Below are 23,206 nucleotides of genomic sequence, written 5' to 3' on the forward strand. Positions count from 1 at the left end.
GCACAGGCTGCGGGAGATCCCAAACCTGCTTGCTGGAGATGGTGCCTCTAGTCCTGTGGACACTGTCTGTTCTTTAGCCACCTAGAGAGGTAGGCTGCCTACCTCAGCAGGAGGCCATCTGGGCTCTGTGCTGTTTCAGGCTCTGTGGTGGTTGAGCCTGGTGCTTAAAGAGGCCAAGTATGCTACTATACTGGGGCAAATATTTAGTAGCAGCAAATTTGTAATTTCTGCTTTTGGAGAATAAGGTTAAAATACTCCAATTATCACAGCCACGGGAGCAGCTGAGTGCTCTAGAAGCAATGTTTACAAAGCAAATAAAAATGGGTGAAAATGTGGGATCCAATGAACTACAAAAGTCCTGCTTGTGCCAAATGCAGAGAATTTCTAGAGTTGTGGAGGCAGAAAGCTGAGCAAAAAGCAAACGCAAATCTGAATCTCCTGCATCCAAGTGACAGTCTCTACTAATGAGATCACACCATAACTATATTTTATCCTTAAAGTTCTTTTCCTTAAAGTTCAGCTTCTGTAAAGATGGCTCAGCAGGTGACAGTGCTTCCCTCGCACCACACAAGCCTGGGAACCGGAACTCAGTCCTGGGAATCCAGGCAAAGGTGGAGGGGAGAACCAACTCCATCTCTCAAGCTATCTCTGTCCTCCACGTATGCACTGCAGAACACGTGGACACACACACACACACACACACACACACACACACACACACACACTCAGTCACACACGTGCACATGTACACACACACATACACACACACTGCACAAACTAATAAATAATGTAAACATTTAACAAGGATTAGTTATGACAGCACACTCTTTGGGTAGAGAGGTATGGTTGACTAATCAATGTCTCATTTAAGACAGCCCAAAGCAATCACCCACATCCTATGACACATCTTGTGTCTGCTGTGTTTCTAAACTGAAGGTGAAGATGGCAAGAAAGATGACGGGGTTCTACTTTACCTTCTTCACACACACACACTCACTCACACACTCACTCACTCACTCACACACACATTCACACACTCACTCACACACTCACTCACTCACACACTCACTCACTCACATACTTACTCACTCACTCACTCACTAGAACGAGGAGAGGCAGCTGTGCTGCTGCACTGGGCTGGGTTGTCACTGTAATCACAGACCTGCTCTAGCCTAGGATGCGGTCATGGAGGGAAGGCCTTGAGGATACCACAGCCTTCTCCTGAGGGAGTGAGTAGTTCTTAAAGGTCAGAGTGCTGGGATCTGAACTTGGGTCCTCTGGAAAAGCAGCAAGCAAGATCTTGATTGCACAACTATGTCTCTAGCCCAGTCCCAGGACTGAATAAATCTTTAAATTTTCTCCTTTTTAGATGTATTTATTTGATATGTTCTAGGGTTCTGCCTGCATGTGTATGGCTGAAACCTGAAGAGGTCAGAGGGCGGTGTCAGATCCCTTGGAACTGGAGTTATGGGTGGCTGTGAACTGCCATGTAGGTGCTGGGAATTGAATCTGAGTCCTCAGAAAAATATCAAGTGCTCTTAACTACCAAACCAAGCCATCTTTCCACCCCACAGTGGTCAAATATTAAAGCATCCTGGGAGGAAGCACACAGGAGCTACAGAAGACAAGGTGTCCCCGTGCCTTAAGAAAGGAAGGTGTAATAAGTTCTCAAACTGACAACAGCTAGGAGAATAGATGGACTAATAGGCCTGTGATAAAAAAAAAATGATGGTTTTGTCTTCAATAGACACCATAAGACTATGTATTGGGCTGGCGAGATGGCTCAGTGGATAAGAGCACTGACTGCTCTTCTGAAGGTCCTGAGTTCAAATCCCAGCAACCACATGGTGGCTCACAACCATCTGTAATGAGATCTGGTGTGTCTGAAGACAGCTACAGTGTACCTATACATAATAAATAAATAAATCTTAAAAAAATATAAAAAAAAGACTATGTACTAGCAAGGCCCAGAATAGGGAAAATATTTGCTATAGATATTACTCATTTCCATTAACTGAGTTTAAAGAGCTTTTAAAGTTAGGCAGTAATAGGAAGAGAGACATTCAAAGCTTAAAGACAAAGAAAACATTCAAACAGACAACTTCATAAATTGTTTTCTGAGGGCTGGCAGGATGGCTCAGTGGGTGAAGAAGGTGCCAACCCTGAAGATCTGGATTTGGTCCCTGGAGCCACACGCAGAGAATTGCCTTCTGCAAGCTGTCTACTGATTTCCATATGTGTCTATTCCCAACAGATAAGTAAATAAACATAAGGAAAAAAAAGATTTAAAAAGTAGCATATATAGCAAAAGGTGTTTGATATTGAAAGTGACTAAAGAATGCAGACTCCATTTCCAAGGCAATAGCAAGTAAAACAACAGCAGCAACAACAACACGTCCCCAAATTTACTAGAAGAAACACAGAGTGCTGGACACAATGTAAACTGACATGTCCATTTTGGAAGCCTGCTCCGCTACTTTATTACTGAGTTACACCCACATTTCCATAGACAAGCTAAGGGAAACAGTGGCATAATCCACACACAGGACTCAGCACAGTGTCTGGCCGTGAACTCCCAGTCCTCTGCTTCAGCTTCCCTCATGCCAGAGTTAGCTGCACTCAAAACACCTCACCTGTACCATTGTTATTTTGCTAAATTACTAATAGGAATGTGAGTGTGTATGACACACATACACACGGACACACAACATTGGCTGCATGATTAGCTTCCTTGGTCTGAACCCTTCCTTCAGCTTCTAACAATTCAACACAGGGTAGTTCTGGAACGTACTTTATGCTATGCTGGACATCTGCATGTGCTGCCCCGGGTACATGTATTTGCATGCTGGACATACTTGACTGGTGCAGCCATAGCATGCAGTAGTTTAGCAACAACAGCTGCTACTGATGTGAAAAGCTGAGACTTTTTTGTGTCAGGGAAGTCATGGCAGAAGTGGCTTCATTATCCATAAGTCTCTATTTTCACCTTCTAGGGATACAATACCTTACTTTTGCCTAACTAACCCTGATCTGCAGGCTGCTGTGGTCAAGTGGCTGAGTCCTGTGTCAAGGGACACTGGGAAGGGTACGCACACTTCGTTGTTCAGTGATACACCTGTTGAAGGGATGCTCATGTGCCCTACCTTTCCTCGCCCTGATGGTGGGGAGTCCTGACAGATGGATACACAGCCCTGGTCACCTTCAGCTGACTTTCCACTATATGGATACAAACTCCTATCCAATCCAGCCACTGTCACTTAGGTTGCCACTGGGTTAGTGCAGCTCAACGGAAATTTCAACTTTTGGTTCACTAAAGTTTTACCGTTCCATGGATATCTCTGGGTCACGTATGCAAGTCCCTGAAGCAGCCCCTTCAATGCAAGGTTTGTCCAATACACATGCATCAGCACCAGGTAGTTTCTGAGATCCTCAAAGAAATTTTGTGTGTCCCAGATCATTTTTTACCAGATGATAAAATTAATCTGTTTGCTTATTTGATTTCTAGCTTTGTTTTATTCCTCCTCCTCTCTGTGTGTGAAAGCCACATGTGCAGTGCCTGCAGAAGCCAGAGGAGGGCATCACGTCCTGGAGCTGGAGTTACAAGAGGTTGTGAGCTGCCTGACCTGGGTGCTAGGAACAAAACTTGGGCCCTTGGCAAGCTCAAAAAGCACTTTTAACCACAGAGTCACTTCTCCAGCTCTTTAACTCTACTTTAAAAAGGAATGTGGGTAAGAATAGAACATTGTATGTATGTATGTATGTATGTATGTATATATGTTATGTTATGGCTTTTTTGAAGCAAGGTCTCATATAGCCCAATGTCTTAGGGTTACTATTGCTGTGATGAAACACCACGACCAAAAGCAACCTGGGGAGGAGAGGGTTTGTTTGGCTTACTCTCCCATATCACTGTTCACCACTGAAGGAAGACAGGACAGGAACTCAAACAGGGCAGAAACCTGGAGGCAGAGGCTGATGCAGAAGCCATGGCAGAGGGCTGCTTACTGGTTTGCTCTCCTTGGCTTGCTCAGCCCAGGACTACCAGCCCAGGGATGGTACCCTCAATCACTATTAAGAAATGTTCTACAGCAAGATCTCATGGAGGCATCCTCTCAATTGGGGTTCCCTCCTTTCAGATGACAACAGCTCCTGTCAAGTTGATGTAAGGCGCAGGCCTAGTGTGACTTTACCTTGGTACTTAGGTTAATGCTCAACTCCTGATCCTCTTGCCTCCACTTCGCAAATACAGGGATATAGGCGTGCACTAACTATGCCTGGCTTTATCTGTCCTCAAAAAGATATTTAACTGACACAAAAAACTGTGTATTCAGAGAGTCCAACATGCTGATTCAATATTTATATAGGGTGTACTGAATAACACAAATTAATCAAATACCACCACTACCCATAGCTGCAGTGTGTGTGTGTGTGTGTGTGTGTGTGTGATTTAAAACTTGTTCTCATAAATTCTAAGTTAACTACAGAATACTCTAACTGGGTCATCATACTGCATATTAGATCCCACTCACCCAGCATACCTCAAATGTGGTTCCCACAAATTTCTACTGTACTCTCGGATATGAGTTCAGGTTTTTTGTTATTGTTGTTTGTTTGTGGGTTTTTTTTTTCCTGATTCTATAAGAAAGAATATGTGGTGTCTGTGTTTCTTTGCTTGAGTTATTCATTTACTATTACATCCTTCCAAGACAGATTAGCCATCAGCTGCATGTACCAAATGTAGCAAAACTGTTTCAAAAGCAAACACAAGAACAAAACTACCATGTAATCGAGCTATGCCCTTCCAGCTTTACCCTCAAAGGAAGTCAACCACATTCTCTTTATCTCTGCACCCAAGATGGATACTCAGGCTGGCTGTGTGGCTCTATCATGAGAGTTCCGCTTTTTCTAAGATACTGACTTGGTTTCAGTTGGATCATGTGGTTAATTCCAGTTTTAATATCTCAAAGCACCTCCATGCTGCTTTCCATAATGGCTTACTAATTTACATTCACTGTGATTACTGCTATCACCCGTCTTTTTGTTAACAGCCATCCTAACAGGAATGAGGTGACATTTTCTGTGATTTCCATTTTCCAGATGATTAGAGGCAACTTCTAGCTCTTCAGCTCAGACATAGATCTGAGACACATTTGTCATCTTTATGGTGGATACACACAGCTCAACATTAAGACAGAGCAGAACCACAGGGAGAGCCCTGACAACGTCAGCGGGTACAGACATTATAGGAAATTCTTAAAAGATTCTGCGAAAGAAGAACTACTGTGAGGTGGCTGTGCTGGCTCAGGATTGACCACATACTTAGGAGGATTAAGAGTTTGATGTTAGCCTGATTTACACAGCAAGTTCACATTGCGGGAGGGAAGGACCCAAGGTGGGAAGCAAGAGTGTACAATAAAAGGGAAAAGAGAAAGACAAATATCTTAGGTTTTCTTTTGATATATTGAACTTAGATTAAACACACACACGCACGCACGCACGCACGCGCACATACACACACACACACACACACACACACACACACACACACACACACACACACGCACACGCCATGGCAAGCAGAATACACTCTGGAGGAAAGAAGCTGTCGAGTGACAGAGAGGACAAAGGAATGTGACAGAAGGAGAATACGAGCAAAGGACATGCTATCTGTGTATGGAAATGTCACAGTGAAAATCTATGAGACTGTATGCCTGCTACCCAAGATGAAGAGGAATGAATGCTATCTATGTGGGCTAGCTTTATGTGAACTTGACACAGTCTAGCAGAAGGAACCTCAGTTTAAAAAAAAAAAAAAGCTTCCATAAGATGGGGCTGCAGAGGGCTGGTGAGATGGCTCAGTGGGTAAGAGCACCCGACTGCTCTTCCGAAGGTCCAGAGTTCAAATCCCAGCAACCACATGGTGGCTCACAACCATCCTTAACAAGATCTGACTCCCTCTTCTGGAGTGTCTGAAGACAGCTACAATGTACTTACAATAAATAAATAAATCTTAAAAAAAAAAATAAAATAAGATGGGGCTGCAGAGAAACCTGCAGGGCATTTCCTTAATTAGTGATAGACAGTAGAGAGCCCAGAACATTGTGGACGGTGCCATTCCTAGGCTGGTGATCCTGGGCTTTCTTAGAAAGCAGCCTCAGCAAGCCATGGGGACAAGCCAGAAAGAAGCACTCCTCCCTGGCCTCTGCATCAGCTCCTGCCTCCAGGTTCGGGCCCTGCTTGAGTTCCTGCCCTGACTGCTTTTGACGATGAATGCTATATGGAACCGTGACTGAAATAAACCCTTTCCTCCCCCCGTTGCTTTTGGTCATGTTTTTGTTTGTTTGTGTTTTTGGTTTATTTATTTATTTATTTGTTTGTTTTTTGTTTTTTGTTTTTTTTCACAGCAATAGCAACCATAACTAAGACACCATCCAGCAAAACAAAACACTTGGATAGAAATGTGCATGTCCTTGCGGGATGCAACTAGAGCTGAATACAGCTTTCCAATCATAACTCTAAGGCTTGTCTAACTTAATTTGATTGCCACCAGAGTTGTTGAATAAATAAGTGAAAAAAAATTATCTCATAAAAATGAGACCTTTAATTAGATAAGCCACTTGGAAAACAAACCTCCATGTAAGTATTTATGGAGCTGATTTAGAACAAAGGACACTCTACCTACAACAGTGTCAGAGGGAGAACATCTGATTGGCATCTTGTACACAGAACTTCACAGAAGCAAGCCACATCTACACTGAAGGCACTGCAAGACTAATGACTGATTAGAACTGCTTGATTGCAGTTACAGATCCACATCTGGACTCTTCAGTTTATTCAGTCATCCATTATCCTGCTCTGGGTCTGACCTAATCTGCTGACTCTCAGCTAATACTATTGAAATGCACTCTTTCATAAAGACTTATTTTTAGTGGTGTGTGTGTGTGTGAGTTTGTCTATCTGGGGCTATGTATACCTGAGTACAAAGCCTTCAGAAGCCACAAGAGTGTACTGGCTCCTTTGGAGCTGGAGTTATATGCAGCTGTGAGCTGCCTGATGTCAGTACTGGAAACCAAACTGTAGTACTCTGGAAGAGCAGCAAGCACCAAGTTCTCTCTCCAGCCCTAGAATACATCCTTTTATTATTTATTTTTTTGAAATATTATTTTCCTTTATGAGTGTTTTGCCTGCATGTGTGTCTGTGCACCATGTGTGCCTGAGGAGGCCAAAAAAGGGTGTCAAATCCCCCAGAACTGGAGATACAGAGAGTTGTAAACCACCACGAGAGTTCTGGGAATTGAACCCAGCTCCTCCGAAGAGTAGCCGGTGCTCTTAACTACTGAGTTATCGTTCCAGCTCTAGAATGCATTTGTGGGGTGGGGCACACAACGGGGAGTGCCATGGCTGTTCTGGAACCCATTCTGTAGACCAGGCTGGCCTCGAACTCAGTCAGCTTGCTGCTACAAGAAGTAAGAAGTAGGCAAGACCCACAAGCCTAAGAAGCACACTCAGTACGTGCTGCTTAGGCGGCTTCAGGTATAGGTGCTGTCAAGCCCAGTAACTAGGAAAGCCAGAGTTACTACAAGCCTCTCTGTTGTACACAGATCTAGAAGGAGATTACACGCAGTGAGATATGGACATAAAAACAGTCCTCATCCTACCTGAATGTTGTCAAACTTGAGGCCAGGCATAGTGAGGTTCTCCTTGTCTATGAACACAGTGCCATACTGCTGGGTTGCTACTGACATCAGGACTTCTCTGGTCGCCTGACTGGGAAGCCATGCGTCATTCCTCCGGTCCATCTCACTCATGCTCAGGGCTGTGGCGAAGGGGTCATCACTTCCAGCAAACACAGCCTGGATCTGTGAAAATGGCTTTGGAGATTCAGGGACATCCAGAGGGGCCCGAGAAACACCTGATTCCGATCTATCCATCCTTGTGGAGTAAGATGGGCTGGTGGAATCCGGGGACTTCTCTCCTACAGGGGCAGTGAGTGAAGACAGCTTTTCTGGAACTGGGGAACCTGCATTGGGATTACTGACTGAAATGAAAGTAGAAGTTGTGAAGGAATCAAAGAAGTCAGAGGCCAAGGAATTAGAGCTCATTGTATCTCCAAAAAATGTACTGAGGCTGGGACTGGGCTGGACCATCGGAGGAGGGGTCTTGGCTGACGTCTCACTGGTGCTACTGAAACTGGGTGATTTCACCATCTGGGACTCGAAGCCATCCTGTAGAAACAGGTGTGGCTGGGAGGGAGTGGCGGTAGCCTGGCTGAAGATGGTGCAGACGGGCAAGGGCTCGTCTTTGGAGGAGGACTGATTGGAGGACACTTCTGAGGTCTGCTCTTCTCGGGGCGCGAGGCTGTCCTTAGGCCCGACTTCCTCCGTGGCAGCATTCTCCAGTGCAGGCATGCTCGTCACATCTTCCTGTGTTGAGTCTTCCTTCAGAGAGGCTCTGCTATCAGGTGTCATGTCTGAGATGTCTCTGGGAGTGTCGTCTCCATCGGTTTCACTGCCATTACTCAGAGTGTCCACCACTTCTTTGTCTGTGCTACTGGGCAGTCGGTGATCAGTGGCACCTCTGGGGGGCTCCCCAACATCCTGTAGACAGCCGAGGTCGCCAACGTCCCCCTCGCTGTTGTTAGGAGAGTCGGAGATGAGCACACTTTCCATCATGTGCTCATTAAGCTTATCTCCGAAGTTGTGAGACCCTTCCGATGTGGGCTCGTTCTCTTCAGATGCAAACTCATCTCCACCAAGATCAATGGTCTCTTCATGGTACAATGGCTGGCTCTCCTCCTCCCGAGACATAGGCTCCGGGATGTTTTCAGGACCTGCCTGGGCTGAAGGAGATGCCTCACTTGGGCTCTGCTCACCATCTTTAGCTGTTTCCATGTTGTCTAAAAATAGAGGCAGTCGTGAATCACTCCACTGTTTTATTTCAAGTATGGGTAAATAAACTTGTTTTCTTTTCTGAGAGAGGATTTCACATAACGTGCGTGGACTTGAACTCACAACCTCTGCGGTTCTGAGACATAGGCTGTACTACTTTTATCTTATCGCTCAGTGGAACACATGTTTAATAGTTCCACATCCAAGGGGCACAAATTAAAAGTTTTTCTTTTTCTAGTTTACTTAATTTTAATTAGGATAAAATACACATAAAACTTGCTAGCCCTTTTTCTTTTTTTCTTTTTTTTTGGTTTTTTGAGACAGGGTTTCTCTGTGTAGCTCTGGCTGTCCTGGAACTCACTCTGTAGGCCAGGCTGGCCTCGAACTCAGAAATCTGCCTGCCTCTGCCTCCCAAGTGCTAGGATTAAAAGCATGCATCACCACTGCCCAGCTTAGCTACCATTTTTTAAAGTATACAGTTCAGTAATGTTTAATACATTCTCATTATTGTCCAATTAACCTCCAGAATTTTTGTCATCTTGCAAAAACAGGAGTTCTATACCCATTTAATAAAACAGATGACCACCATCCTATTTCCCATCTTTTATATTTCCTGGGGACCTCAAGTGAGTAGAATCATAAGGCATTCATCATGACATCCTTGGCCCATTGCAATACACAGTGTATCAGTAAACAAGTGCTGTCTGCCCTTACCGTGAAGGTGGGATCGTCCCTGCCCCCACATCAGGCTCAACCATGTCTATCTCATAGTGTCCTCCGTCCAAGGGCCTTGTCTGGGTGCTAACAATAGCAACACATCTTGAGCGTGAAAAGAAGCGCTTGTGAACAGCTAGAAGGTAACCATTGGCACCAGTGTGAAGCTCATCCGTGGACACTGCTCTGCTCTGCCCAGACCCTCCACTCAGGAATCCAGTATGAAGCCGCTTCCCCAGCAGACTCTGAGGCATGCTGGGAGCACTGACCTGATGATGCCTTTTGGCCCCTCTTTCTGTCAGGCTACGGTAGTCTTCTCTGTTGGCTATTGTAAGCCCTGACTGCATGAGGTGTTGCTGTCTACCGGCTGCCCCAGCCTGCTCTGTGCTATTTGCCCTCTTTGCTTCCTGAGCGCCAAGTCCTCTGAACTGGAACGCACAGCCACCACAGTCCATTCCTCACGGCAGGACACCCATGCCGCAGCACCAATGGGCTTTCCTTCCCTTGGACAGGTGAGTAACAACACAGCACTGCAGGCGTGCGCCAGTTAGCGCATCCATTTACTTGTCAAATGGATGCTTGGGTTCCTTCTAGCCTCGAGCAATCGTGCACAGTGCTTCTGTGAACAGGATGTGTGTCTGTGTGTGTGCGTCTTTGAGACTCTAATTTCAATTCTTTGGTACAGCAAATTCCTATTTCAATGCCCAGAAATCAATGTGCTAGATCATGGCCATCAAATTTTTCTTTTGAGACTGGGTCTTATGTACCCAAAGCCACAGTAAACTTAACTGTTGCTATGTATCAAGGACCACTTTGATCTCTCTCTCTCTCTCTCTTCCCCCCCGCCCCCCGACAGGGTTTCTCTGTATAGCCTGTCCTGGAACTCTCTCTGTAGATCAGGCTGGCCTTGAACTCAGAAAACTGCTTGCCTTTGACTCCCAATTGCTGGGATTAAAGGCATGCACCAACACTGCCCGACCACTTATTTGTTTTTAAAGAGAGAGTTTCTCCAAGTAGCCCTGGCTGTCCTGGAACTCACTCTGTAGATCAGGCTACCCTCGAACTCAGAGATCAGTCTGCCTGTGCCTCCTGAGCGCTCAGAGAAAAGGACCACCACTGCCAAGAGCAATCACAGACCTGCAGTTCCTTCCTGCAACAGCATACACACACTCCGATTTCACCACACACTGGCTGGCTGATACTTTTTTTTTTTTAACATTTATTTAGCTTTTTAATATGTGTGAGAGTTTGTTTTTATAAATCAAGGTCGTAGGTAACCTAAGCTGGCCTTAAATTTGTTATATAGCCTAAGACGACTTTGAACTCCTGAACATCCTGCCTCTACTTCTCAAATGATACAGGCTCAGCACCAACACCTCGTCTTACTGTATTTATTCATTTGTCTATTTATGGTCAGAAGACAATCATGTGGAAGAACAACTCTTCTTCCATCGTGTGGGTCCTGTGGATGCAGCTCAGATTATCAGGAATGGTGACAGACACTGAGCCATCCTGTCAACCCTTGTTTTAGTTTTTAGACTCTATTCATTCTTTCTTTCTTTTGAGGGGGTTGGGGTGTCTCCCTATTTAGCCCAGACTGACCTCAAACTTAAAATATTCCACATCACAATCTCCCGAATGCTTACAGGAAGGAATCACTTTTCCCACACAACACTACTCATTCGTCAGTGGTCAGGTTATGTCTATGGCACCCCATCCTCTATCTCTTAACCCCGACTCTGGCTTACTGCAGTGCTTCATTTATTGTGGGGCTATGACACACCGAGGTCGACAGGAGCAAAAGTTGGGGCAAACCAAAAACATAGCTCGAACACTGGTGATGTAACACGGGCACCTTCTAAGCATGCTAACGAACCCGCACTTTATACACATAAAACCGAGGTCAGGAGGGTGTGTACCTTGTCCAAAACCACAGGGAGCACACAGAATTGGCTAAAGCCCGAAGGAGCCAGCCCCTCGTGGGGCTACTCTGCGTGGCCGAGAGCGGTTGATTACGCGAGGACGCCGCCCTCTGTGGGAAGGTCAAGGGTACCGGCGACCCTCCTCACTGCGACCCGCTCCTCACCTGCCACCCGCCCCTGAGGTCGGGTCACCCACAGGCGAAAAGGGTCCGAAGAGATGACGGAAGACCGGAAGTAAACTCAAGATCCAAGGTCCCGCGCGTTTGTGCGTCTGCGTGTGCTGGCCGCGGAGACCCGACTTCCGCACATGCTCAGTTTGGGAGCCGCTAAGCTCTCCACTGGAAGCCGGGCGCATATCCGGCTCAAGAGCTGTGGGCGGGGCCTAAGGCCAAACTGGGTAGGGGACAAGGATGGTCCTGGAGATTGAAGAAAATCGTCTGTCCTTGGGCCTGTCACCAACCAAGGATGTTTTTTCCTAGGATTTTATCTTTGTGCTAGTTGATTCTCCACGTTTCCCCCCTTGTGTCTGTGGCAGTGTGTGCTAACATCCGTAAAGTTGCGGGGAGGAATTAAGGAGTCAAGAGTCAGCCTTGCTTGCTGAACTCATGGTTGGTTGAGAATCGTCCTCAAGTCAAGAACCTTGCTTTCTTGATTTTCTGTGTCACATTTCTATGACAACGTAAAAACACAGCTCTCATCTCAAAGGGAAGAAGAATTTATTCTGTGAGTGACTATAGCTTGGGAACATAGATTCAGGTCACCGTAGATTCTGCCCTACATGATAACAATTTGATGAAGTTTTACAGTAACAACCAAAAATACCTACTTCTTAAGCACACTTCGGAAGCAGTGGGTAGGTGGGTAGGTCTCAGGTGCTATCTCATGACTTTCATAGCTTTGGGATCGGTGGAAGCTAGTTGCCAGAGGTTTTATCAGAAAGTCAAGGTAAGACAAAGGTGGGCAATGGATGACTACTAAGGGGGCTAATGGTAGCATCACAGAAACTGCTGTCATGAAGGTCAGTCAAGAGATAATGGCAAAGTCAAAACACAGAAGAAACGCGTGTGGAGATCCAGAACTTCATAGAACCAAGACAGTTCATTTCCTATGGTGCATTCTTGCAGTATTTTCCATGCCAGGTCCTAGAGCCTTCTGTCTCTGAGAGCTCTGGACAGTTTAGATCGTGGGCTTAGTTGTGTCTCTGTGCAGGACTGGGTGGTTACGTGAAGTGCACACCGCTCGCTGTATGTCACTGCCCACTTACACCATCACCACAGTCTTGACTCAAGCTTGCAGCATCTTATCTTTAAATGGACATCTAAGAGCCTGCTTCTGAGGCTGGATCGAAGGTCCTGGCAGTGGGTTGGGCAGTGCTCTGGTGCTCAGGACCACGGTTTAGGAGTAAAGCTCTGCCAACCATAATGCCAAGTTAACTGTTCTCTTTAGGGCTCAGATCTTTGGAACTTGAGGGAGCAGCGCAGGATAAGAGCGCCGCCCTGATGGACGTCCATTCCCGCTGCTTTTGCTCCGGGCCCGGCCTTCCAACCCAGGATCTCCTGTAGCTGCTGGGTCTCATGAAAGGCCAAATGAGCATGCGCAGAATAAAGGCCCAGCTGCCATTGGCCACCGGGGAGGAGCGTATTGATGACGCGACGAAGAAAACAGGAAGTGAGCCGTCAGGGAGCCGGTCTGGGTCTCGTAGTCCATTTTTCAGGCGGGGAATGAATGGGTTCTGAGCGATCCCTGGTGAGGGGGGACTCGAGCTCTGAGGCGTGAGTAGCTGGGTAGGCAGAGTATCATGGAAGACGACGCCCCGGTGATTTACGGGCTGGAATTCCAGGTGAGCATGGCGGAGTCGGTGAGGTGCCGCCTGTGCCTGGCCCTCACCAGAGAGCGCCCACACTCAGTCTGGTTCCAAGGATTCTGGGCTTCAAGGCCCGGATTTGGGGAGAGGGTACGCGCAGGGAGTGTGGCCAAGTGAGGGCCAGGGCTGGCATAGACAGCAGAGGGTGAGCACTCGGCCTCGCAGGTGACTTGATTACACTCGCACTTCTGGGGTCTTGAGTAGCAATTATTGACCATTGAGTTGTGTGTTGGATACTGCTCAGTACAAGAGCATTAAAGAGGGACTTCGTGGGGAGGGGAGTTGCTGGCTGGCTGGTCTGTTATGAAGCATTTTGCTCACTCAGGTTGGAAATATACTTGCCTTTTTCCTTATGAACTTTTTATTTCAATAGCTACTAAACTCGTTACAGATTCGAGTCAATAGTGGGATGAGGGTTTCCATCTCCCAGGGAGTTCTTCAGACCTGGACCATGATTTGCTAAGAGCTCACTGGAGACTTCTGCCATTCTCAGCGCCTTCCTGGGTATCCAGAACTCCCATGCTAGGAATCAGGACGACTATTCTACACTCCTCTATTCCTACAAGAATATTCTTGTCTATTCTTTGTTGTCCTGGGAATTACATCTGACATCATCTAGATGGGATCAAATCCAGTGTAGCCTCATTGTCCTCACTCCTTTCTTTTGTGATCCTTCCATAAAAATAAAATCCTTGGACATTGTGTGCTCTTGAACACAAATTTGTAATGATTGCTTTGTGGGGTTGTCCTTCACTTCTGATGGGAGGAGAAACTCAGCTTTCTGCAGGTGATTCTGAATACCCACTATACAGATAAAGAATGAGGCTATGGATGCATAGAGGTATCATATGGTAGGGCTAAGGTCAGACAATGCAGGACAGAGTGAGGCTATGCCTAGATACTGCTACTGAGCTTGTTGAGGGTGTTTCACTCATCTGGGGTATCAGTGTATTTACTTGCAAAATGAGAAGAAATGTGTGGAATATGTTCAGAGTCAATTTTTAGTGTTCCTTTGGAAGCCTAAGTACAAATGGAAGTTACTGGGAGATGTTCCAATTTATCTCAGAGGGGCCTGTCTATGGACTGTGATAATTTTTAAGTGAGATGCATAGCCCCAGTAGTCAGTGTAAACCTTAAAGTGGACAGGCAAGCCTGACTTAACTAAGACAGCGCGCGCACACACACACACACACACACACACACACATTTAATGAACTGTCTTCAGATTGCTCTGTGTACTACCAGTTCAGTGGGAACTTCAGAAGCACTGGGAGGACTCGGGGAACACTACAGGGCCTGCTCTCATTTTCCATGATTTTAGCAGGCCTACAGTCAGCCTGCTGCTTCCTGAGGAAGCCTATGTGCTTGGGGCATCCCACACATGTGTGCTTTCCAGAAGATTTATTTTCATTGTGTGCATGTGAGTGTTTTCTCTGGGTGCATGCATGTGCTCCACATGTGTGCCTGGTGCCCAGGAAGCTCAGAAGAGGGCTCTGGATTCCTTGGAATTGGAGTTAGAGGTGGTTGTGAGCCACCTGATGTGGGTGCTGGAGCCTCTCCGTGAGTATCAAGTTACTCTTAGCTGCTATTTATTTATTATTATTACGTTATTTACTTTCATCTTTATGGTTACTCACAGGCACAGTTCTCCAGATTTTGGGTAATGCCTGAATACTGGGACGGAATTCCAATGCTAGATTCAGCTTCCTTCCTGACAGGTCTCCAGAAGCCTCTTGTTTGTGTCAGCATGTGATTGTCTCCATAGGACAGCATCGTTACACTGGGGAGCTCCCACTGGGGCTGTGCAGCAGTCAGAGCAGCATGGTGCTGCTTACCCGGCCTTCTACTCTCACGCCACCCTGGTCACAGTGTAGTTCCTGGTGGTAGCTGTTCAGGCTTCTTACTTCTTTTCTTTCTTTTTTTTAGATTTATTTATTTTTATTTTCTGTGTATCAGTGTTTCGCTTGCTTTTCTGTCTGTGCAGTGCATGTGCTCACAGAAGCCAGAAGAACTCCTCAGATCCTTTGGCACTGGAGCCACAGATGGTTGTGAGCTACCATTTGGGTACTAGGAATTGAACCTAGGTTCTCTGGAAGTGCAACAGGTATTCTTCACCCCTGAGCCATCTCTTCAGGCCTTCTTTCTTTTGAGATAACTTTTGGTAGCATATTTTCCTAGTGGGTCTATTCATTATTCAGTTGACAAATGTCTTAGCTAGCTTGTTGTCCTCTCACCGTCTTTCCCCAACCCAAGACAGGGTTTCTTAAGTACACTGTAGCTGTTTTCAGACAGACCAGAGAAGAGGGTGACAGATCTCATTACAGATGGTTGTGAGCCACCATGTGGTTGCTGGGATTTGAACTCAGGACCTTCGGAAGAGCAGTCAGTGCTCTTAACCACTGAGCCATCTCTCCAGCCCAAGACAGGGTTTCTCTGTGTAGTCCTGGCTGTTCTGGAACTCACTTCTGTAGACCCGGCTGGCCGAAAGTTGTCTCAAATATGCTACCAAAAGTTATCTCAAAAGAAAGAAGGCCTGAAGAGATGGCTCAGGGATAAAGAATACTTGACGGATTTCTAGATCCACAAAGGATTAACCATTTCACAAACTGGTTTAAGGCTGTCTTTAATGTCCGTCTAAGTGTGCGGAAGGGGAGGCAGGAGTGGACATGCATCCTTAGCCTGCTCCGCCTGTCGTCATCAACTTGAAATGCAGAAAAGACTTTTAATGTAAAATAGTCATTCGCTCTCAGTTGGGTCCTCTTCTGGCCCTATTTTTGGGTACTCTAGTCCTTGTATCATTTGTGTGACCTCAAGTTGCATTTGAAGGTCTTTGTGTACTAATCTTAGGTGGAGCCCATCCCCTGCTTTCTTCCCAGCAGGGTAAACCTGAGTTCTAGCCTTGCTGACCACCTTCTTCCTTTCAGCAGTCAGTGTGGCCTAAGCTAGGTCTTTAAAAGGCACATAAAGCTCAAAGGTTCTGAGGTGTTACTAATAGGCCCCAATTTTGGCATGTGTCTGTGTGGATTTCTAGATCCACAAAGGATTAACCATTTCACAAACTGGTTTAAGGCTGTCCAAATGTCCATCCAAGTGTGCGGAAGGGGAGGCAGGAGTGGACATGCGTCCTTAGACTGCTCTGCCTGTTGAGTGGACGATCACCTTTTCCAGATGTTAGAGTGTGTGTCACCCTGGACATGTAGTTCTTCTATTTTATTTAAATACACTATCAGTTGAGTTTTGTGTTGCTGTCCCTGGAGAAGGGAGGGGACACAGAGGCAGTGTGGTTGATCTTCTGAAATCTAAAATTTGTACCAATTGTGGAAATAGTATAAAGAGTACAAACTAAATGGTCAGTACAATGGTTAAACTCTTTCTCTTACTGATTTTCAAGGAAAAAAAAAGAAGGAAAAACTAAATAAGTAAATAAATATATATTATAACATATATATAATAACTAAATAAATTGTAAAAAAATATAAGGAGCTCAGCTGTGACAGTCAGGAATTCAGGATGCAGGCTGCTGAGGACAGTGGTGAGCTTGGTGAGGGAGGGGCTTGCTGTTGCTGCTGTGACAAATTGCAGAAGTTTAGAGGCTTCTACCTTTCCGTAGGTGAGAAGCCCCACACTAAACCCAATTCACTGGGGTCTTTGTCACTTTGGGGTGGTTCCATGTGAGCATTTGTAGCCGTGCCTTTTCCAGCATCCAGTGGTACCCACATTCCTGGGCACATGGCTACTTCTTCCATCTTTAGAGCCAGCCACAGCTGCCCGAGTCCTTGCAATTACCTGTCTTTCTAAGCTACCATTAGTGTTACTGGAGGCTCATCTTACTAAAAACCCCGTGTCTGAGAGATGTGTTAAGGATCAAGAACATAAAAGGAAAAGAGGGAGGGAGCTTTGCTCACAAATCAACATCTCTCATCCAAGAGGACCATAGAGGGAATGATGAGGAGAGAAGCTAAGAAATGGAGGAACATCCATGTCTTTTCTGAGAATGAGGAGATCTTCCAGGAACACAGGGTGTCCCCTCTCTTCCCTCCTTTCATGGTCTGGAGTGTCCAGTCACAGTCATGGCTGCTTAAGAATCTTTTAACTTTGACCTTAAGTCTAGGTCAACTAAGCGTCGTAATTCAGTTCTGGACAAAATACTTAATCAGTGACCAATGTTTCTGTGCAGAGCATAATAGGATCTGGCCTAAAGGCAAGGCTGCCAAGGAGACCGGCACCAAACCTCTTGCTGCTCTAGTCACCCATGCAAAGCTGTCATTTAAGTGAAGAATAACTTCTCTGTAAAAGTCGGCTGGGAAACTTGTAACTCTACATAGTAGAGCTGTTATTTCTGGCAAACTAATAATATGTGGTTTAGCTGTGTGACCTCCAGATTGTCTGGTCCCTTTTTTCTCAATATCTGAGGGAGGGTCTCATGTAGCCCAGGATGGCCTTGACCTCATGGCCTCTGTGCCTGGGATCATGGGCATTCAGTGGCACATGCAGGTAGTAGCAAATGAAACTGGAGGGTTGATTGAGGTCCCCCCTGTAGCTCACCCTGACTCTGCTGTATTTCCATGTGTTTGTGACTGTAGCACAAGGGTGAATAACATCCTGGACATTCTCCCCTCCTCCAGCCCTTGACTGAGTGGATGCTGCACAAGCCCTTCACTGTGTGTCTGAACACGGATGTAGACATTTTTGATGGGCCATATTTTCCCTACAGCAGGAAGTAAGGTGTAAGTTCCAGGGCCTTGGCCTGGGTCCTGGTAATGATCGCACTGAAAGAGCTGAGCTACTTTACAAGCTTGAAGCACAGTCAGAGTTGGGCAGTCTTTGTTTTCTCAAAGTGTGGAACTTAAGATCTTGTCTTTTATTATGAAAGCTCTAAGCACAGTTGCTGCACTTTATGCTGGCCTAAGTTTCCTAGACTTCACCTTCAGGAGGCTGCTAGCTTCTGAGCGTGATGGTGGCAGGTAGCTCTCAGTTGGGTCCTATAGCTGGAGGTGGCTTCACCTGCAGAGGCACTTTGCCCCAGGCCATTCCATTCTCCAGAGACAACTTGTAGCCCTAGTTGCTCAACTGGGGTGCATGGTATGAAGGCTATCCACTTGGATGACAGGCCTCTGTAGCAAATGCCCGAGTTCTACTTTTCCAGGTACACACACCGTAAGGTTAGAACCTGTTTCCTAGAGACTGGGCCATCGGACTTTCTGCCCTTTTCCATTTTCTTTCCTTCTTCTGCCCCTGTGGTTTTGTCTTCCTGTGAGATGACTTACATTTGATTGAGGGCTAGGTTTCGGCATGAGAGCTTAGATGTTCCCTTCCTGTGGCGGACTTACTGCTGGCAGTTTTCCTCAGCCTGGGAGCAGTGGGCTGTTTGTTGGATCAAGGATTGCGAGCATGCAGTTTCAGGGTGCGCCAGCCTTCTTGTTACAATTCTGCTCCTCACTACTGTGACCCCACGGGTGAGATCTGCTCCAGTGTTTTGGTGGTGGGCCCCTGTACTGGTTAGTTTTGTGTCAACTTGACACAGCTGGAGTTATCACAGAGAAAGGACCTTCAGTTGAGGAAATGCCTCCATGAGATCCAACTGTAAGGCATTTTCTCAATTAGTGATCAAGGGGGAAAGGCCCCTTGTGGGTGGGACCATCTCTGGGCTGGTAGTCTTGCGTTCTATAAGAGAGCAGGCTGAGCAAGCCAGGGGAAGCAAGCCAGTAAAGAACATCCCTCCATGGCCTCTGCATCAGCTTCTGCTCCCTGACCTGCTTGAGTTCCAGTCCTGACTTCCTTTGGTGATGAACAGCAGCATGGAAGTGTAAGCCGAATAAACCCTTTCCTCCCCAACTTGCTTCTTGGTCATGATGTTTGTGCAGGAATAGAAACCCTGACTAAGACAAATTGGTACCAGAAGTGGGGTATTCCTGTGACAACCTGACCATGTTTTGGGGAGGACTGTGGAAGGACTTTGGAACTTTGGGCTTGAAGATCCATTCGTTGTTAAGAGCTCTGTCGGATGTTGTGTAGGAGCTTGGAAGATAATATTGAGAACACTGCAGAAGATGGAGGTTTGGCTTGTGAAATTTCAGAGGGAAAATTAAAGACTCTTTTCAGGGCCATTGCTGTTTTGAATGTGAAGATTCTGTAGTTCTGGTTAGCTGGGGCTGAAGAATCAGCTGTGATTAACAAGACCCAGAACTACCAAAGCAAAAACTTTGCATTACTGGGACTATTGATGCTGGTTAGCTGGAGCTAAGAAATTAGCGGTGATTAAGAAGAGACCAGCATCACTGAGGTGACATCTTCTGGGAAGTGTTTTCTGAAAGCACAAAGAGGCTGTGTTCCAGAGATGGCCAAGGTTGTACTCCTGCTGCAGCAGGACTTGGTAATATGTAAGGGTCACCCAGGTGGTACTGGTTTTGAAGGCATGAAGGGGTGACGCAAAGCAGCTGAGGCTCGGCACTATGAGAGGCCATGGAAGGCCATTGGTGAAGGTGCAGCCTCAGTTGCAATTGAAGGCCCAGGACTGAAGGGGTCATGCAGTGTTTTGGCGATGCCAGTACCATGAGATGACCACCAAGAGCAGCAGCAGCAGTGGAGTACAGGCATCTGGAGCCTAGAGGATGAAGCGTGTGCTACAAAGGGCCTGGCTGGAGAAGTGACCCAAGCCCTTGGAGGAGCCCAGAAGATCATGAGTTGGATCCCAGACATTGGACGGTTGGAGATTGACTTTTGCTTTTGATTGTGACTGTGCCCTGATATTTTCCCTCTTGAAGGAAGAAACTTTTTTAGTGTAGCCCACAGTTAAGAGACTTTTAATTGTAAAAAGACTGAATTTTAAAAGAGATGGATATTATAAAGAGATTGAAATTTTAAGAATATGTAAAGACTGTGGGACTTTTAAAGTTATTTAGATCTTGGGGATGAATAAGAATGTAAGGGTTGAGGCTTACTAGTGATGTGTTTGTGTGTCAAGTTGACAAGGGGTCAATTGTACTGGTTAGTTTTGTGTCAACTTGACACAGCTGGAGTTATCACAGAGAAAGGACCTTCAGTTGAGGAAATGCCTCCATGAGATCCAACTGTAAGGCATTTTCTCAATTACTGATCAAGGGGGAAAGGCCCCTGGTGGGTGGGACCATCTCTGGGCTGGTAGTCTTGCGTTCTATAAGAGAGCAGGCTGAGCAAGCCAGGGGAAGCAAGCCAGTAAAGAACATCCCTCCATGGCCTCTGCATCAGCTCCTGCTTCCTGACCTGCTTGAGTTCCAGTCCTGACTTCCTTTGGTGATGAACAGCAGCATGGAAGTGTAAGCTGAATAAACCCTTTCCTCCCCAACTTGCTTCTTGGTCATGATGTTTGTGCAGGAATAGAAACCCTGACTAAGACAGCCCCGCTCTGTGCATGTTTGCATTCTAAGCCTCCTACCCTGTCACAGTTTTCCTCAGACTTAAACCTGCAGGGACAAAGTAGCCAGATCCTGGTCTTTTTTTTTTTTTTTTTTTTTTTTTGAGACAGGGTTTCTCTGTGTAACCCTGGCTGTCCTGGAACTCACTCTGTAGACCAGGCTGGCCTCAAAAATCCACCTGCCTCAGCCTCCCAAGTGGTGGGATTAAAGGCATGCGCCACCACTGCCCTGCGATCCTGGGCTTGTCACACTCTGAGGCCTTGAGGCAGACTGTGTTTTGCATTGCTTTTCCAGTTCTCTGCAGGGAAATTGGCTTAAACTACCTGCATTGCATCGCTGGAAGCCCTTTCTGTTTGTGTTGTTTTGATGAAGTATAATTTGTTGAACCAATCTATTTATTGCTGACATGGTGGTTTTATTGCACAACTTAACTATCTCTGTGTAAATAATTTGTGTCTTTATTGCTTAGATTAGTGCCCACTTAGAGTTATTTCACGTACAGATTTGAAGTGCAATTGTGTTAGGAGTGTGCAGTCGCCTCTAGACACTGCTGATTTATCCTTCATCTCAGCAGATGAGATAAGCCGACTTTTCTGTGTTTATTAAGCCTAACTTCATAAATGTGTATGCATTTCCTCCCTCCTCAGGCACGTGCTCTAACACCTCAAACTGCGGAAACAGATGCCATTCGCTTCTTGGTTGGGACGCAGTCTCTTAAATATGATAATCAGGTAACTATTTTTGACAAATGTATACATGTTAATTACGAAGCTTATTCTTAGTTTCATATCCATCTTGCTCTTGATTTTTTTCAGGCAACATTTAAAAAAAATTTAATGCCACACAAACAAAATTTTATTAGATTTAAATATATATTTCTAAGTCGTAACTATTACCCAACTATGTATAATGATTGATTACAATAATTTAAATATTCTGTTTACTGTTTCTTCTTTATGCGTGTGCATGGTATATGTATGTGTGTGTGTGTGTGTGTGTGTGTGTACATAGGTGCATGTGTATGTCACAAGTTGACTTGGGTTTTTTCTTCAATTGTTTTTTCTTCCTTTCTCTGTCCCTCTGTCAGTATTTCTCTCTCTCTCTCTCTTCGTGTATGTGTGTGTGTGTGTGTGTGTGTGTGTGTGTGTGTGTGTGTATATTTGTGTGTATATAAGTAACAGAGTAAGGTATCTTACTCTGTAGTCTTACTGGTTTGGAATTATGTCCATCAAAGTGGCCTCAAACCCCAAGAGATCTGCCTGCCTTTGCCTCCTGAGTGCTGAGGTTAGAGGTGCACCGCCATGCCAGGCAGTGCCTTGTCCGCTGAGCTCATTAAACCTAGAGCTCAGTGACTTGGCCAGATTCATGAGCTCCAGAGATCTGTCTGTCTCCACCTCTCTAGTGCTACGATCATAGGTTTGTGCCATCATCCCTAGCTTTCATGTGGGTATGGGCAACCCAAACTCAGGTCTTCATGATCATGCAGCAAGCAGTTTAAAGACTGTGCCATCTTCCTTAGCCCTGTTTAGTTGCTTTTGTAGTTTGCTTTGTTTCTGTGGTGACATAGGTTTTACTGTATAAGTGATTAAGAAGCAGTCTGGGGACATGATCATTGGGCCATTTCTCACTGCTCCTATTACTTTGTGTAATTAAGAACAGGTCATGATCACATCGCAATAAGAAAGCCATTTGTTTCTGTGGACACTGCAGTGGATGCTTAGGGGCTCTGGAGTCAGTTTGTGGCTTAATACTAACTGTATGACCTTTAACAAATGGATGAACTTTGCTGGACTTCACTTTCCTTATTATAAAAATGGAAATAAACATGCCTGCTCTATAGACTTCACAGAGAGACCACAACTATCATGAAAATTACATTATTCTTGACACTGGGAAAAGGTTTGTAAGGCTATGTTAGTCATGGTAGGCCTCTGCCCAGTTGTTATTTTCACACAGGAGATAACATTAGCAGCTGCTGACAAATAGTGGTGCTGGGTAGGCATGGTGAAGTTGTCACTCTTGCATGCTGCTGAGGAGTTTAAAAATGGCACAGTCATTTCTAGATAGAGCTTGTGTAAGTGAACATTTCTGTTACTTAACCTGCCATTTCTGTATCCAAAACCTAGAGAAAGCTTTGTATATAAATAACAGTAACTACAGTGGTGCTCAGGAAAAGTCAGAAATGGTCAGAATATGAAAATGTACAAATGTTAGGTTGGACAGTAACAAAATTTTTATTTGGAGTGGTGACTCATGACCTCCCCCTCCAGCCACCCTAGTGGGCTAGTACTCATTCTTTGTGCTCACATGCACAAACTCAGACACATACATATACACATACCTATAATGTATAAATAGGGGCTGACAAAATACAATTGAAAAATTTTCTAAAGTGTGTGGGTAAGGGATATGGAGAGATGGCTC

At 45.6% G+C, this 23,206-nt stretch overlaps 2 protein-coding genes and 1 long non-coding RNA gene across 18 annotated transcripts in view; 2 read left to right on the plus strand and 1 right to left on the minus strand.

Annotated features, from left to right (window-relative positions):
* Positions 1 to 11,845, minus strand: part of Trappc12 (trafficking protein particle complex 12) — a 59,866-nt gene extending 48,021 nt beyond the window's left edge. For 3 of the 13 annotated variants that reach the window (XR_003950032.1, XR_001780444.2, XM_006515061.4), the window contains exons 1-2: positions 11,522 to 11,845; positions 7,659 to 8,896 (exon numbers count right to left, since the gene is read on the minus strand). Coding sequence is in view for 9 of the 13 variants with exons in the window: in XM_006515061.4 (XP_006515124.1) it covers positions 7,659 to 8,891 (1,233 nt within the window). In the remaining 4 variants the exon portion in view is untranslated. The remainder of the gene's footprint in view (positions 1 to 7,658; positions 8,897 to 11,521) is intronic. The other 10 variants (NM_001161410.2, NM_001377006.1, NM_001377005.1 and 7 more) reach the window with 6 other exon arrangements.
* On the plus strand, positions 1,961 to 6,928 carry Gm31269. The gene is made up of 2 exons (XR_872619.2): positions 1,961 to 3,728; positions 6,405 to 6,928. It is a non-coding gene; the product is annotated as a predicted gene, 31269 (long non-coding RNA).
* Positions 11,846 to 13,161: 1,316 nt separating the features above from the next.
* The window catches only part of Eipr1 (EARP complex and GARP complex interacting protein 1), a 115,693-nt gene continuing 105,648 nt past the window's right edge, over positions 13,162 to 23,206 (plus strand). For 2 of the 4 annotated variants that reach the window (NM_001379229.1, NM_201357.3), the window contains exons 1-2: positions 13,179 to 13,364; positions 21,430 to 21,513. Coding sequence is in view for 2 of the 4 variants with exons in the window: in NM_201357.3 (NP_958745.2) it covers positions 13,323 to 13,364; positions 21,430 to 21,513 (126 nt within the window). In the remaining 2 variants the exon portion in view is untranslated. Of the gene's footprint in view, positions 13,365 to 21,429; positions 21,514 to 23,206 lie in introns of all 4 variants that reach the window. The other 2 variants (XM_006515120.4, XM_006515121.4) reach the window with 2 other exon arrangements.

This window comes from Mus musculus, chromosome 12, assembly GCF_000001635.26.
Source record: "Mus musculus strain C57BL/6J chromosome 12, GRCm38.p6 C57BL/6J".
Taxonomy (NCBI): Eukaryota; Metazoa; Chordata; class Mammalia; order Rodentia; family Muridae; genus Mus; species Mus musculus.